The following is a 16,145-nucleotide window of genomic DNA, read 5'->3' as shown; positions in this document are numbered from 1 at the left end:
ATGCATTAAAATAGAGGCACATACAAGTGGAATTTTATCTGAGTGTGGTAAATCACTGTGTAGATTGCTTTTCTCTAGTTGTAAAATAGTTTTTGATTGTTTCACTATACTTTTTAATGTCTGGCCGAGGCACCACTGCTCTGAGGCAAACCTGACCAGACCTGCTGTAGCCACTCCAACGATTCTACGTGCTGCCGACCCAAAGGCCATCTGTTCCACTTCCTTAAGAACAGAGCTCTGTCCGATTCTGATCAACCCCCAAAGAAGAAACTACTGGCATACAGGAATTGCTAGGCAATGACCTGCTGTGCAACTATGATTCAGATTTGTCCAATAACTGAAGGAAGTATGTTGGGAACATCAGGGAAACATATTTCCTCTCTCAGAAGAGAGATGTTTTTCTTTCTTCTACAGATATCTTTGCTTTATGTTTTGGACTTCTGAGGAAGATATATTTAGAGTTGTGGTCACCATTACTATCAGGAAGGGAGCTAGTACTGCCAAGGAGAATAGTTTCAAAAGTCTGGTGAACCAACCCTAGGTGTGCTTACTAAACTTATACAGTAAACAAGAAACATACTGTTTAAATTACAGTTGGTCACAGATTCTGCTGCCTGTAGTCAAAAGTGTTGAACCAAAAGGACCAAATGAACAAAAAGACCTAGTCTTTCTTAGCACAGAATGCCATATCTGCAATTCTGTCCATTCATTATTCAGTCAGGATCAGCGTCCTTTTCTGTCTTCCCAGACACTTAATTTTGAGGGGAATGGGCTGAAGAACATCTTCCTGGAGAAGATGAAATCGAATTAAGAGCTAGAGCTCTGCCCTGTTACTGCAAAACCAATAGTACTATACAGCTTGGGATTCTTCAGAGTCAACACACACTTACTGAGTTCTTATTATACGCTAAGATATATGCTGTTTATCGGAGATAAAGAAAAAATAATAACAAGATTTGTATTGTTATGAGACAAACTACGCCAAAGAGCTGATTGTAGTCTCTTCTGAACAACGCGATCAGAAACCCGAGTATTATTTCATGAAGAGATAGTTTCGTGGTCCCTTCCATTCTGAGATATCCCAAAGAGACTTTGAACTCCAAAAGCCTTATTAAAATCCCACATTACTAATCTACATTCCAAGTTAAGCAACGTTTGTTTGGGATCTTTAAAAAAAAAAAAAATCTACATCTGGAAAATTTTTAAATTTCAATTTCTGATGATCGATCCACAATAAAAGATCAGCAACTTGAAATTTTGGCAAATGGGGATTTAAAATATTAGGAAAATCACAGTCAGATAGTGACATCTACGTTAGATAGCAAAAGAAATGTATAAGGATGAAGGAATGAACACTTAAGGAAAAATCTGAAACCTAGTACAGGGATGAAGAGCTGTGGGTGTGGCAAGCACGTCACCAAAGAATCTGGAAATTGTCAGGGGCTATGATACTGAGGTCAGGAAATGGCTTTGGGTGGGACAGGAACTTGAGTGCCGGAAGTTTCTCACGTCTCTTGTGGAGACATAACGTGCATATATTTATTGGGTACAATACAATCATTCCGTATATGTATACAATGCACAATGCCTCAATGAAATATTATTAGATCACAAAAATAAGTAAATCCTGTCATTTGCAGCAACGTGGGTGACTGTTTTGAAACGATCTGAATCATCACCTCATTTCGAGCAGGAAGAATTGGATTTCCAGCCATTGCCAGTTTAGAGAAGCTGGAAGAAGTCTCCAGGGCAAGACAGCTCTCACTCTGGTCTTCAGAGGTTACCCAGGATGGGAATTTTGAAAGCCAGGAGAGGCGGGTTTGAGAACCTTGGAGGTTGGTAGATTCCAACATACCCGTTAAAGTTCCAAAGCAGCCAGCCCTCAAGTTTCACAAGGATACATTGCTAAGTTCTATTTTCCAGGGCATCTACTTCCTCTCCAGTATTGCAGATGTTATCTTAAACACCAACCACTTGCAGCAACAACTTCAAGTTCTACTGAGAACCCAGGGACTCCAGCAAAACATTTTCCGGCTGCTGGGAATCCCCGCCCCAGGTTTTTAACCTGGGAACGGCCAGAAGGCGGAGAGAAAGCTTCTGGGTTCCACCCCCTCCCTGACAGATATTGTTTCCCACTGTCTGTCCACGTGGGCGCACCGCCTCACTATTGGTCCGTGCCTGGGACGGTGCCTTGCTCCAGCCAATAAACGGCCTGTGCACGTGCACTGTTGCGTCTTCGGATTGGTCAGCACCCCTTGATCACGCACTGCCTTCCTGCGCCAGCAAGAGTGTCTGTGTGGGGGGCGCCAATGAAATGACTCAGTGGTAACGCACAGCCAATCGGCAAGAAGCAGGTTTCCCAGCTGACTTATGGGCGCGCGCCGGGGTAGGATGTGCCAGCCCCTTGCCAGCCCCGGCGAGGTTTGTTAAAGGGACAGCTTACGCGGCGCGCCGGTGCTTCATGCCGCGCCGCACTGCCGCCGCCGCCGCGCTCAGCGTGCGGCCGGCGCCCGTGACAGCGGCGCTGCCGGACTCCCAACCCCGGCTCCGGGCCTCTGCCGACCTCGGCGGCGAAGCTGCGTCGCCTCTCGGGATGGGCGGCGAGGCGGGGTCCAGGACGGCCGCGGGGTGCGAGGGCCGCGTGAAGAGTCTGGGGCTGGTGTTCGAGGACGAGCGCAAGGGCTGCTACTCCAGCGGCGAGACGGTGGCCGGGCACGTGCTGCTGGAGGCCTGCAAGCCGGTGGCCCTGCGCGCGCTGCGCCTGGAGGCCCAAGGCCGGGCTACCGCCGCCGCCTCGCAGGTGGAGTACCTGAACGTGCGCCTGAGCCTGCGCGAGCCCGCGGCCGGTGAGCACTGGGGCAGAGCGTCGGGAGGGCGGGGTGCGCCGGCAGGGCCGGAGCCGGGGGCTGGGGACGACCCCGGGTTCCTGGGAGCCCGGGCTGCGCGCCGGTGGGCTGCCCCACTGGCTCGTGGCCCAGGCTCGCAGAGGCTGGAAAGCATCAGGCATCCCAGGATCTTCTGGCAGGAGCAGGCGGTTGTCATGGGAACGTGTGATTAGACGCTTAGGGACCCAGAGGTCTTGGTGCCTTCTACACCGAGGCATGCAGGGTGGAACCAGGTTGGGAGCCCATCCAATGTGAGATGCCCAGTGTTACCTGGGCCCCACTCTTTCCCATCCCACGGCAAGACAGTCTCGTCTTTCGTGATGAATTGGCAAAAAAAAAGTCACTCTCAGGAAGAGGAAAGTAAATTCAAATGAAGGGTCCCTAGAATTTGGCTGTCATAGCCCGGGTTCCCCCTTCTGGCAAGCAGCATAGCTTTGTCACCAGTTCTGCCCCACCTGATACAGCTATTTGGCTCCCTTTGAGTCTTTTCCCTCCTGCCTCTTGCTTTCCCAAAAGGCCTTTGCGGACAAAGCCGTGGGAACACTTCCGATTACTCCTTCCTGTCCACTTTGGTGTTCTTAGTGCAGACTTTTCCAGAAAGTGACCATGGCAAGACCAACCATGCGGGCTGAATTCAACTAGTATTCAGCTGAATACTAGATACAAAATTGATTTCTTTAATAATGATGAAGATAATGAAATCACTAGGACCAGTGATTCTTAGTTCTTTCTCAGCCAGGGAGGGGTTAAACAGTTTTATCTTTCTGCCTCATCAACTTTTAATTATTTAAATTTGAAAAGCAAAATGCACTGTAGCTAGATCTTCAAACCTTGCTGTAACTTACCTGAAGTGGAATGTGGTTGTGTCTCACCCTACCGTGGAGAAGTAGACTGTCCAACCCCACCATTTATGTGATCATATCAGTGATCCCCAAAACATAGATAGACAAACAATACTTGGCACCGAAGCCCTATTTTGATTGAACAAGAACAGGGTAGTAAGTGACACTTCTTACCTCTCTTCATGCATCTCCATCAGAGGGATTTTCGGGGTCACCCACTGGCCTCCCCAGACCTCACAGCCAGTGTGGATTTTCAAGATGGCTCTCTGTGGGGAAGAGCTGTGGGAGAGAGAAGCAAATGGTTTTTGTCTAACTCTGTAGACTCCCTGAGCCCATAACTGCTGAATAAAGAGAACAGTAAAAGCAGTTGAACCTGGGATTCACACTGAAAATCGCTGAGGTAAAGTCTGTGATTGGTGAAATTACAGGTATCATTTTGATTCACAAGTTGGGTCTTATTTCTTTATTCTCATGGAATGAAGACTAAACAAGCACAGTCTGAAAATCTTCAACTTGTTTTGGAATGTATCATAACAAGTACCATCAACATTTTACCTAAAAGCCAGTCTGTTTTAGCTGACAGGCAATCACTCCTGATATCTGAACTTGAAAAAAAGTTAGCCTCCTCATGCAGTTACAGATTCTCGCGATCATTTAATTTTAAAGCCAAGCTGTCTTTCTGTCATTTATAGAGATTTTTAGAAATCTAGGCTTCTGAAAAATAGAACCCTGGCATCTATTTTCAAAACAAGTACTCTCCAGATAGTACTTTGGATCTGACAGTCTAACTTTGCTGTCATTGTCTGGTGTTATTCATATTTTTAATGAGGGATTGTGACACAAAGACAAGAGTACAGAACCAGGGAGCCGGTTTGGGTTCTGAGGCAACAAGAGCCGTGTGACCTTAGACAAGCCCTTCACCCCGGCACTCTTCCTGGCCTGCCTCTGTCTCCGTATTGGTCTTCTAGATCCCTTGGCTCATGAAAGCCTTTAATTATGAGCTTTGACATAAGATTATTAGCAAATTAAATGTCTTGCTCTTCCATTGTGGTCTTCTGTATAAGACAGAAGTGACAAGCTGTGAGAACAGAAGCAGAAATGGGTGTAAGGTCCAGCTGGTGAACATTTGTAATTATAAATCATGAAAAAAGTGTCTTCCAAAAGTTAAAACCCATGTTTAGCAGTTTGCTCAAATCGTTGTGTTTCATATTTTAACATGGTTGGAAATCCCATTTAAAGTGGTTATGCTTGTGTTCACTTGTTTTGTCTGGAAAGGGGAACTTCATCTTTTCTTGGCTCTGTCCTTTATAGTAATCTAGGACAGCGCTCTTCCCAACAGGCCTAACACACTTCTTCGCGCTGTGCTCCTTCTGCCCACCTCTGTTCCAGTCTGCAAGTGAGGGTGCCAGGCTTAACCCACCTTCCTGGGTGGTCAGCATTGCTTTTTTTTTATTTTGTTTTTGTTCTGTCATAGATAAAGCAGAAATCTTCACTGCAGTGTCTGGTAACCAGGCAGATCTCAAAATGCTCTGTGTATTTTCTTCATCTAACTTATCCCATCCACAAGGAAGAGGTGGTAGGCTTAAATCTGAGCATGAAAGACAGGAAAAGTTTATAAACATTTCAGGAGCCACCTGACCAGTGCTGGAAGCCCTGAGTCTACTTTGGGTATGAGTTGCACAGTGTCTAGGTCCGTTCATCAGAGGTGCTAGTGCCCCTGGTCTCACAGACCCTACCCACACCCACTCTTTGGCCTTCTCCCAAGTAGTGTTAAGCCTATACATGAAATAAAGCCGAGTCGGCAGCCCAGAACAGCAGGTGGGGTCAAGGTCCTGCTTGGTGAATCCCAAACAGACCTCCCCTCTCCCTGGGACCCTGTTAATAAAACGGAAAGATAAATACCTGACTCTTGTTCAATAGCTTATCTTGTTGGTTTGACTGTGTTTATTTTATTATACTCATTATTAATGCTTATAATATTTTTAACTTCCTTTTCCATCTCTGCCCAAGGAATACCTAGTAAGCTTTTTTCTTTCTTTTTTTCTTTAAATGTGTTTAGTACAGGATCTACAGGGTCTCACCACACAGCTCAGACTCATGTGATCCTCCTGTTTTCAGCCTCCCAAGCACTGGGATTACAGACATATACCACCACACCCAGTCTCAGATGATATCTCTGCCCACCCTGGAGGCAGGGCTGGCAGGGCACACTGGGGATCAAACAGGAGTCCCTGCGCCTGCCTAAGCAGGTGCTTTAATCCATTGAGCTATCTGACTGGCCCTATAGTAAGCTTTTATGGTATACCCAAATATATCTCCTTTGCTAAATTAGTTTCACTTCAATTTAATATTGCTATTTCCTGTTAGTTTAATAGAGTTGGGTAAACAATTTGTTTTATATGTGCATATGTACACACTTCCACATATGTGTGCTTAACATGTACTGTATATGCATATGAGTGCCCTGGGATCTAGCACTTTATGATAGTTGCTTAATTGGTCTTTTGGAAGATGGAGATTGTGTGTGTGTGTGTGTGTGTGTGTGTACACATATGTATATGTTACTTGGTAAAAACTGATTCAAATTCAGTCCCCTATATACGTTTAGTGAACTTTTGAAGTATACTGAATTTTATAACCCTGAAAACCTCCTTTAGAAATAAGACTTAGGTTATGGAATGTCTTGAAGCTAATGTCTTTATTGTAACTAACCTTAGTTACAATAAAAATCAATCTCTTTTACAGGGGAAGGCATCGTTTTGTTACAGCCTGGAAAACATGAATTTCCATTTCGCTTTCAGCTGCCTTCTGAGTAAGTGAATTGGTACAGTTGCGTGACTTTGTTTCGCTGGGCTCTGTCCCTCTGAGGGCTTGGGTGTACTGCCTGTCTTCTGCTTTTGAAACTTGCAGTTTTGTCCTGAATAGCTGTCATTGTAGACGTACCTGCTTGCTCTTGTTGTTTCAACCTAAGCCAACCTTTTACCCCATGCTTTTTGGGCTTTGTTGAAAAATAAGCTCAGAAATTAATGTCTCTGGTTTGTTTCAGACCTTTGGTGACCTCATTTACGGGAAAATACGGAAGTATCCAGTACTGTGTGAGGGCAGTTTTGGAACGACCCAGGGTACCTGATCAGAGTGTAAAACGGGAACTCCAGGTTGTGAGCCACGTTGATGTCAACACCCCAGCATTATTGGTAAGTTGTTCCTTTTTCCCTCCCTGCCTCCTCTCTTGTTCCTCCTTCCTTTCAGTAGCAATGTCTATATTTAGCAGGTTTAGTGGTAGTCTGTCCTGTCACTTTCTGATGGCTTCAAAAATACAGTCTTGTAACCCATAGGCATTCACTATAAATAAATGATTCTAGGTTGGGCACATTACAAATTGTGTGTGTTAATACTGTTGATTATGTCCCTGCTGTTCAGGGCTTCTTTTGCCAAAAAGTTACACAGGCTTGAAATGCATTAATAAGGCTTAATAACAATAATGCACACACAGAGAGTAGTTACTTTTACCAAAGTGGCCACATTCACAGGACTGTGGTATTCTACACTCTTCAATAATAGCAGGTTGAGGAACAGTAATTATGGAAGAGTATTAATCACGCTCAGCCTGTTATTGAGGCTCCGGCCATTATGCTGTGTATCCTTCCATTTTGCATGTCATTTTCTAGCATTAAGTAAGCACATGCAGCTGCCGCCGAGATCCTTTCACTTATCATTTCCTTATGACAGATTTGGCCACATTAAAGCATTGAACTTCTAATAATCACCAGAAATACTGTAGACTGATACGAAAGATCAGGGTATAAGTAACAGCAGAATAGGCAAGATGGGAGCTAATGAGCTGGATTCTTTTATCTAAACCCATATTATCAAAATAATATAAAATTATACCTTCTGCTTTCATGTTAACTGCGAGGACCTAATGGTTCTTCATTTAAATATGAATGAATGATTTTTTTTTTTACTTCGTAGAGAATACTTAGATCATTTAAACTTCCCATCATGATGTTCTCACGTGACAAAGATCTATTCTTTTTCTCAGACTGTTTTTTAAAGACAAGGAAAAAAGCCAACACTTAGAAGTTGTTTCACTGCTATTTTCATATTAAAAAAGAGATAGAATTCACTTTAATGTTCACCTCTGAATGAAAGATGACCAATATGCCACGGTTGCATAGTTCCTTGGGTCCAAAATTAAGTAGCCAGCGCCAGCTCACTGGTCTGTAGCTCCAACTCTGACACCTCCTTAAAAACCTTTTTGAAAATTGATGATGCTAAATGTCTTGTATTTTAAAAATCTGTTTGGAATTGGGATGTGAAATACCTCTGAAATCTTTATAATCTTTATGGCAAATTATTTAAAAGGATTTTGTTTTGTCCAAAAGCAAATTGTAGTTATTCTTTACTGTTCTGTCTATAAAAGAAAAAAATATGTATATTACAGGTAACTTTAGACCTTACAGAGAATTTTCCTCTATACTTCTGGTGCACTGAGTACTTTGAACCTAGTGTCATTTTCTTGATATTAGAGAATATAGTAGGATACTATAGTGTGGCATCATGTGCTCAGTAGCCTTGCAGATCTGTTCGTAATGAGTGTGTAGCTGCAGCATTACACAAAGCCCCCAAACCATTCCATGACCACTTGACATGTCTGGCGAGTATGATAAAAATACATGGATCTGTGCTTATTCTCCATAGCAAGTACCAAACAAGTATGCCCTTCTGTTTATTAATTTGATATTATTTCTCCCTTCACCTGATCTGTACATAAACTTTTTCCAAAATGTATTTGTTGTAGGGTCTTACTATGCAGCTCAGACTCATAGTGATCCTCCTGTTTTCAGCCTCTCTAGGAGAGCGCACCACCATGCTTGGTCTCAGTACTGTCTCAGCGTGCTCTGGGGGCAGGGCCAGTGCAGCTCATCCTGGTCCCTGCGCTTGCCTAAGCAGGTACCTAGTCCACTGAGCTATCTCACTGGCCCTGTACATAAACTTTAAAAAAAAAAATTGACATGTTTCTATGCAGTAATACATACACATAAGTGTTGCCTTTGTGAAAGGGTAGTAAATTCTTTCCTAGAAATACAGTAACTCCAGGGTAAAATAAGTTGATGTTATGCCCAGTTAAATCTGAACATCCACCCTAGTTTTCCTGAGAAGGAGGTGAGTTTTAGCCTTACCATTGCTATACATGTTCTGCCTCATATGTCACATGGAAATAGGAAAGTAATTTCTTTACAACCATTGCATGATGAGAGATGTAATTTTAAGTTTTCTGAGTTCTCTAGAATGGTTTAATTAAGGTCATTGTATTTGAAATTTTCAAGACCCCTGTATTAAAAACTCAAGAAAAAATGGTTGGCTGCTGGTTATTCACTTCTGGTCCAGTCTCGCTGAGTGCCAAAATTGAACGAAAGGGCTACTGTAACGGTAAGCAGCTTCCTTGAAAGTCCAAGGAAAATGTTCATTTGGTTTTGGGGCTAAGTTTTAGTAATTTTAAATAGTGTGTTTTGAAGCTTATGCAATATAGCTTATTTTAAAACATGAATAGTAAAATTCTAGTTTTAATAAAATAATTGATACATAAATATTTTAAGTAGATCATTTGGTTCCAGTCAAAATTTGATATCTCTGACTTAAGTCCTGTTATTTTAGGAGCAAAGATAAAATCAGAGGAGTGTGGACATTCAGTACCAGCTGACTGTTGCAAGGCAGTGTCTAGAGTTAGACCCCCAGAAGACACCTGCAGTGTAAAAATACTGTTAGCACTCTGATTCTGTGATGACCTGACTGTAGAAATGTATGGGCGTAGAACATAAAACATCACCAAACCTTAGGCATGTTGATCTCAGACCTACCATTTGTGAGGGACCCAATTCCTAGAGTCGATTTGGTTCCCACTGCTGGGCTCTGCCTTGTTGGAAGTGAATGCTGTATGAAATAGTGTGGGGGAATGTTATAAACTTTACATATCCCATCTATTGTTTTATTTGTAAATAAAAACAGCTTCACTTCCTTAAAAGCAAAAGCTTTGCTCCTATTGGGAAGACATTAATTTGATAGATGAGTTTGTTAATGCTGTTTATTTAACATGTAGCGCTGAATCATGTATTTCAGAGCCCTACCTTAATTTACATGCATGCTGATCATTTGCATATCATTTGAATTCTCAATGTAGTATCGCTACATTGCAAAACTGAATAATTCAATACTAGAAAATAGTGTTCATCACCAAATACTTAAATATTATTTTAGGAGCAAAGATAAAAACAGAGGAGTGTGGACATTCAGTAACAGTGAGTGTTGGTTTGTCTGATTCAGTATTATATGTTTTCCGTCAGGGCTTCTCAGTTTGTTGAAGAAATATTGGAACATTTCAACTTGCACTGGTGATGCCCTTATTCCTTTCTGGTAAGAAGTTTTGGTTAAAAGTTTCTGAATCCATCCTGTTTTGTTTCCTTTCTAGGAGAAGCTATTCCCATTTATGCAGAAATAGAAAATTGCTCATCACGACTGATTGTTCCCAAAGCAGCTATTTTCCAAACCCAGACCTACTTGGGTAGTGGAAAAACAAAGACCTTCCGCCACATGGTAGCTAACGTCCGAGGGAACCACATCGCCTCCGGGAGCACAGATATATGGAATGGGAAGACTCTGAAAATCCCACCTGTGACTCCCTCCATCCTGGATTGTTGCATTATCAGGGTGGACTATTCCTTAGCTGTAAGCAAGTTCTTTTTTAAATTAAAGTGTGTAGAGTCGAGCAGTATCTGGAGGCATGATGCCATGAGATGCCGTGAGTTCAAAGTCAATACTTAGGAAATTGTCATTCGATGTCACTGTTACTGCTAATTGTGAACCATACGAAAATTGGCCTTTGTTTTTACTAAAAATCTATCTATCACTTTTGCATGGAATGAAATAAAGGAAACATAAAGAGATTGGGGTGGACCAGCCAGATAGCTCAGCAGACTAGAGCTCCTGCTTCGGCAGCCACAGAGACCAGGGTTTGATTTCTGGGTTGCCCTGCTGGCCACGCCCCAGGGTATGCTAAGGCTAGCTGTGGTGGCATGTGCCTATAATCCCAGCGCTTGGGAGGCTAAAAACAGGAGGATCACTACGAGTCAGATCTGTGTAGTGAGACCCTGTAGATCCTGTACTAAATACATTGAGAGACAGAGACAGAGAGAAGAGAGAAGAGACAGATTGGGGTGCATTGCAGGGTGTCAGCATACCAAAGCCACACACTTGATTTTGTGTAGTTACAAACAGTGCCAGCTAATGCTAAAGGATGTTAATGCCATGATCCTTGTCACGGTATATTCACTGTGTCTTATGTACTTTTCACAATGCTCATTTTGTGTCGTCAGGATTGTCTACATGTGAAACAGGAGTGGGGTGATAGTTGACAGAGGAATCCATTCCTTTCTGAAAAAAGACACTAAAGGGCAGTCTCCTGTGTGGTTTACATATCTGCGCCTTTGTCTTTTTTCCGACTTATCAGGTGTACATTCACATTCCTGGTGCTAAAAAGCTGATGCTCGAGCTGCCTTTGGTCATTGGCACGATTCCGTATAATGGCTTTGGCAGCAGGAACTCCAGCATCGCCAGCCAGTTCAGCATGGACGTGAGCTGGCTGACGCTGACCCTGCCAGAGCAGCCTGAAGGTAAAGTGGGTCTCCGTTCTCTCAGAGTGAAGTTGTATACAGGAAGTAGCTGAGCACAGGACCGTAAGACGGTACGCACTCGGATGCGAATTAGTACATCTGGTACAATTAGCCTAAGAAAATATCATAAAAGAGACATCCAAAACTTAACTTACCGGGGACACAGAGCTGTCCAATGGCTCTTGAGAATAAAATGTACACAACCCGATGCCTATTTGTAATAATAAAAAATGAGAAACAGGCAAATAAAAGTGTATAGTGCCGTATATTTCCTGTGGCCACAATTCAGTGACAATTGCTTGCCTCGCCTGTCCTCAGTCATTGTTAGCAATAATTTTATAAAAGCAGGAGCAAAATTGTTTTTGTAGCAGTGAACCTAAAAGTTTGTGGAGTAGAGAGAAAAATGCCTCATTTTAATCTTCAGTGTAGCTGAATTTATTTTTGAAAGTGTTCCAAATTTTGTGTGTGTGTGTGTGGGAATCTCTCAGGTCCACCCCATTTCCGTTTCAGCACCACCAAATTATGCGGACGTGGTGTCGGAGGAAGAATTTTCTAGACACATTCCTCCTTACCCTCAGCCCCCAGACTGTGAGGGAGAAGCGTGCTATCCAATGTTCGCCTGCATACACGAGTTCCGCTTTCAGCCTCCACCTCTCTACTCAGAGGTAAGCAAAGCAAAACAAAAGTAGACTCTTTTTGTGCTGTTTGCCAGCCATCGTTTGCCATCCTCCGTTCATTTAAAGTGTCTGTTGCTGACTCATAACTAGTGAAGGATGCATGTAAATCTTCTTTCTCAGTGCCTGTCGATGATTGCTGATCTGTCCAGCTTGCTTTCTCGCATTTTCCTATGAGCTATAGCGTGCGTGCACAGTATCGTGATTGCCTTTAAGATGTTTTATGGGACCTTGGCGTTCAGAGAACTGCACAGCCTCCTAGGACTTGCTAACAGATAATAGACTGTGAATAGCGTGGGTAGTAGTCATCATGTAATTAGACGTTGGTAGCAGAGTCACTTAAAAATGCCGCAGCAGTAATCTCAGCCTTCTTTTTTGCAGGTTGATCCACATCCTGGTGACATAGAAGAGACCCAGCCTGTTTCCTTCATTCTCTGAATGAACATGTTTTAGAAATCACTGTGCTCATTATCAAATTGGAATGTTGCCCCTTTCCCCCCTGCCTTTTCGGGGGAGAGTGCAGAAAGATTAACTTAAGACCACAAACAAACATCAAGACTGAAGGCAGTAGAACTTAAAGACTGCTAGAGCTTTCTAGTGGACCAAGACAATGGTCACACAAGTTTCTCTGATGGCCGTCTGTCGCCTTTGGGAATGGGATGAGGTGAGAAGGAGAAGTGGAGGTGCTGGTGGAGGCAGAGCAAGTGAGGGAGGCCTGCTGGTCGGCGAGGAGGGATTCTGTGGAGTGGAAACCAGAGCGGGGAAGCCGCAGAGGCTTGGCAAAGAGAAGCAGATGCATTGTGAACTAAGGCAGTGTGGACTCTCTAGGCAGACGTGGTTTTGAGAGTGTAGCCGCGTAGACACCCCCGGAAGTGGCCTACTCTGAGCAGCCAGATCGTCAGGTCCGGGGTCCTTGCGATTGCCTGTCACACTGCCACCTCACAGGTCAAGGTCCTGGCAGGTCCCCTTTCTTGAGATCACGGTCACGTAAGGTCCTAAACAGGTAACACAGTTTTCATTCTTTCCTTACTGGGTTAAAAAAATCTACTTTCTAAATTGGCTCTACAGTATTAGGAAACTCAGAAGCTTTCTTGAAACGTTTGCCACTTCAAATGGGAAAGATAAATTTAAGCATGAAAATGTGTTGTGTTGAAAAATGTAATTTTGGTACCTTGAAGTACTTAAACAGGATTCGTTTGGTTGTCCTCATATCTTAATTATCTAAGGGCACGGCAGGAAAAGGAAGAGGAAAGAAAAAGTCACATCTTAGGATGCCCGGATAACCACACAGTCACAAAAAGGCATTATCTTAACCTACCTCTAGTGGGGTTATCAGATAGATTTTCAAAACTCTAGACTTGGTGAACCTTATTTGGCATTTCTGCTATTTATAGTAGCAGTCTTATCTCACCTATCATCTAATCTGAAATTAAGCCAAGGGAAAAAATCTGTAAGGTTGGCATTAAGTGGAAATAAATACATGAATACCTAAAGGCATTTCAAAATAAATGTAAACTCAAAAGAAGGAAAAAATGCTACTTTTTGAGGAAAAAGGGCATAATTTAATTTCCTGTTAAGAGGCTTAACAGACTGATGGCAGTCACTAATACATTGTGATTCCATTTAATTAGTAATTGTATTTAAACTGTGACTTTCTTTTTCGTTTTGGTGCAATATTTTGTTGTCATTTAACCTCAGGATATTCAGACCAACAGGATTGTGTTGCTGCTCGAAGTTTCAGCAGTGTTTTTATTGTCCCCTGTCCCCTCCTATTCATGGTCACACGGTCATGCGCTCACTGGCTTTTCCCTCGATCTGCTAGTGTGAGCAGAGGCCACTTCTGGATCCTAAGGGAAAGGGAGCTGGGGCTTCCCAGCCTAGAAGCTTGGGGCCAGCTGGCTCCTAGGGACTGACCCAGAAACCCTGGTGCTTCCAAGGCAGATACTGTACTCCATTCGCTAACATGATTAGTGTGTTCACTTAGAACTAGAAAAGCACTTCTGCAGTTAAACTCTGTCTTTAAAAATCAGTTGGCCATTTGATCAGGGAATTTTTTCTGTAAGCATTAGGTGAGTGTGAGCTTTCCCCTTGGCTGCACTGCCCATCTCTGCGATGTGAAGCATCGGACCCATTTCTTCATTTTCAGCCCCATCCACAGTCACTGCACGTGTGGCGAACCCAGGAATTGTGAACAGTCCTCACCAAACTTAACTCCTTGCTTTGGTTTTTAAAGGTCTTTTACTTTGCTTTGTTATTTTGTATGTCTTTCAACAGCGTATTTAATTGCTGTCCAAGCAGCTCATTTCTGCTATTTATTAAATTCAAAGATATTGTTTACATGCCGTGTCAAGACACCATTATGTCCGTCTCTGTGAAACCAAAACAAGGGGATAGAAAAACTCAAGCAGAATGGACAGAGAAAGTTTAATTATTTGACTTCGTTTAGAAAAGCAACCACTTAGTGGAATCATTCAGTAGGATAGCTTTATCTTTTTGATTAGAGAGATTATGAACCCTGTCCAGGATGATTGACATTTAAGGGAATAGGTCAAAAGGATTACTTGGTATTCATATGTCTGACCTTAAGCAGCAGGTTGGAACTGCATAACTTTTTATAATCAAAGTATCGTCTTATGAATGTAAAAAACTACATTGGCACACAGAAAATATGCGAATGAAGAAAAAACTCCAGCTGCTATTGTTTTCCTCTTTATTCTGCTCTTGCTCTTGTTTAGTTTGGGGGAAAAAGTGGCCTTACAATTTTCCCTTAGATGCAAAACGTTTGAAATTGAGAACGTGCATCATTGGGCACGCAAACTCTTTCGTTCCCTGGTAAAATCTGACTTGTGCTGTTTTCGTTTTGCACAATGAGAAGCTCCGTAGGCAGGGAATGTGTTTTTGATAAGTTAACTCTGAGAGCTTTTTTTATTTTTGTTAAAAATGTGACAGTTTAACCCACAAGAAAAACAAAAGATTGTATTTTGTACTCTCGTTTGAACCCTGTGGGTTCCTTTTGTTAATAAAATGATTCTACTAATGCTGCGAGTCATTTCTTTTTGCTTTTGCTTAAAACACTGATTTAAATTATCCTAGACAAGGAAAATCAGTCCCAAAAGGCCAGGCTGTCCTTGCAGTTCAGGTCGTTTCGTCCCGCTCACATTGTCAGGTGAGGCCCAGCAGCAGAGATGCTTGCACCGCGCTTAGCTTTCCAGGCAGTCAGTTTTAGCATTTTGTGAAGAGAAGGAATTGAGACATACATGGACGCTTAAGCCACAGGTGTGATCCAAACACACAGTGAATGTTTACACTTTTTAACAATGATGTAGTGAGAGACACATTGGCCTGAATCCCCTCCGCATGCTGCCCTCGCCTCAGACACACTTAGCATTCTTGGCACTTTCTGAAGCAGCTCTAGAAGGCCTCTCCAGTGAGGATTTTCACGTTTGATAAAGACACAGAATGCTGCTGCCAGGAGTCGTCCTATGCAAAGGCCTTCCAGCTGCAAAGGCCTTGTGGTGTGTCCTCATTCGGTACATTGACCAAGTCTGGCCCTGTGGCTTCTGGGCCTGCTTCAAAGCTGAAGTGACTGGAAGACAAAGCATGGATTCCGGGTGTGAAATAGCTGCAGCAGCACGACTAGCGATCCAAAAGAAGACTTCCGGAGCTGCTGCAGAAAGTGCCAAGACTGATGGGCTATACACGTTCGTAGGGAAGAGGGGAGCATTTTCAGGGGGATTAATGACCAAGAATTTTCTTATCATAATTTTCAATCATGTTTCATGCATTGGTCATTGAGAGTATCATCATTTACGCATAAATGATGTATCCACTCCAAAGCCTCCTTTAGTGTTTGGTTTTTTTAGGGTTTGGTTCAGCAGAGGCTTCCCAGGACTGATGCAGCAGATCTGGTGGACCGTGAAGGGTTCCTCACAGGGCAGTTCCAGCCCGTGTAAACCTCTCCTTTCTATATAAGTAAGTGGTTACCAGCCCTACGAGTAGCGTAAGGAAGGTGTGATAGCAACTTATCTCAAGTTCTGAAAGTCAAACTTCGCTACATGCTAAACAGCTTGGTTT

The 16,145-nt window shown here is 43.0% G+C and overlaps 1 protein-coding gene across 2 annotated transcripts; it reads left to right on the top strand.

The window, feature by feature from the left end:
* Positions 1-2,410: 2,410 nt before the first annotated feature.
* Positions 2,411-15,102, top strand: Arrdc4 (arrestin domain containing 4). Of its 2 annotated transcripts, none has more exons than XM_004623263.2 (8): positions 2,411-2,846; positions 6,473-6,539; positions 6,774-6,921; positions 9,058-9,160; positions 10,197-10,453; positions 11,235-11,397; positions 11,908-12,062; positions 12,453-15,102. In XM_004623263.2, exons 1-8 carry the CDS (start codon positions 2,462-2,464, stop codon positions 12,507-12,509), a joined length of 1,335 nt encoding a protein of 444 aa, XP_004623320.2. In that variant the 5' UTR covers positions 2,411-2,461; the 3' UTR covers positions 12,510-15,102. The 2 variants fall into 2 exon arrangements, with proteins under 2 accessions (XP_004623320.2, XP_023565823.1); XM_023710055.1 differs by lacking the exon at positions 2,411-2,846 and adding an exon at positions 3,636-4,127.
* Positions 15,103-16,145: the final 1,043 nt, after the last annotated feature.

This window comes from Octodon degus, unplaced genomic scaffold (genome assembly GCF_000260255.1).
Source record: "Octodon degus isolate 3935 unplaced genomic scaffold, OctDeg1.0 scaffold00002, whole genome shotgun sequence".
Taxonomy (NCBI): Eukaryota; Metazoa; Chordata; class Mammalia; order Rodentia; family Octodontidae; genus Octodon; species Octodon degus.
This window is presented reverse-complemented; position numbering and strand designations above follow the sequence as displayed.

Coding starts and splice junctions, on each gene's coding strand:
- Arrdc4 (XM_004623263.2), top strand. CDS start 2,462: ATGCCGCGCCGCACTGCCGCCGCCGCCGCGCTCAGCGTGCGGCCGGCG. Junction 6,922..9,057: donor TCAACACCCCAGCATTATTG/GTAAGTTGTTCC, acceptor GAAATTTTCAAG/ACCCCTGTATTAAAAACTCA. Junction 10,454..11,234: donor GGGTGGACTATTCCTTAGCT/GTAAGCAAGTTC, acceptor CCGACTTATCAG/GTGTACATTCACATTCCTGG.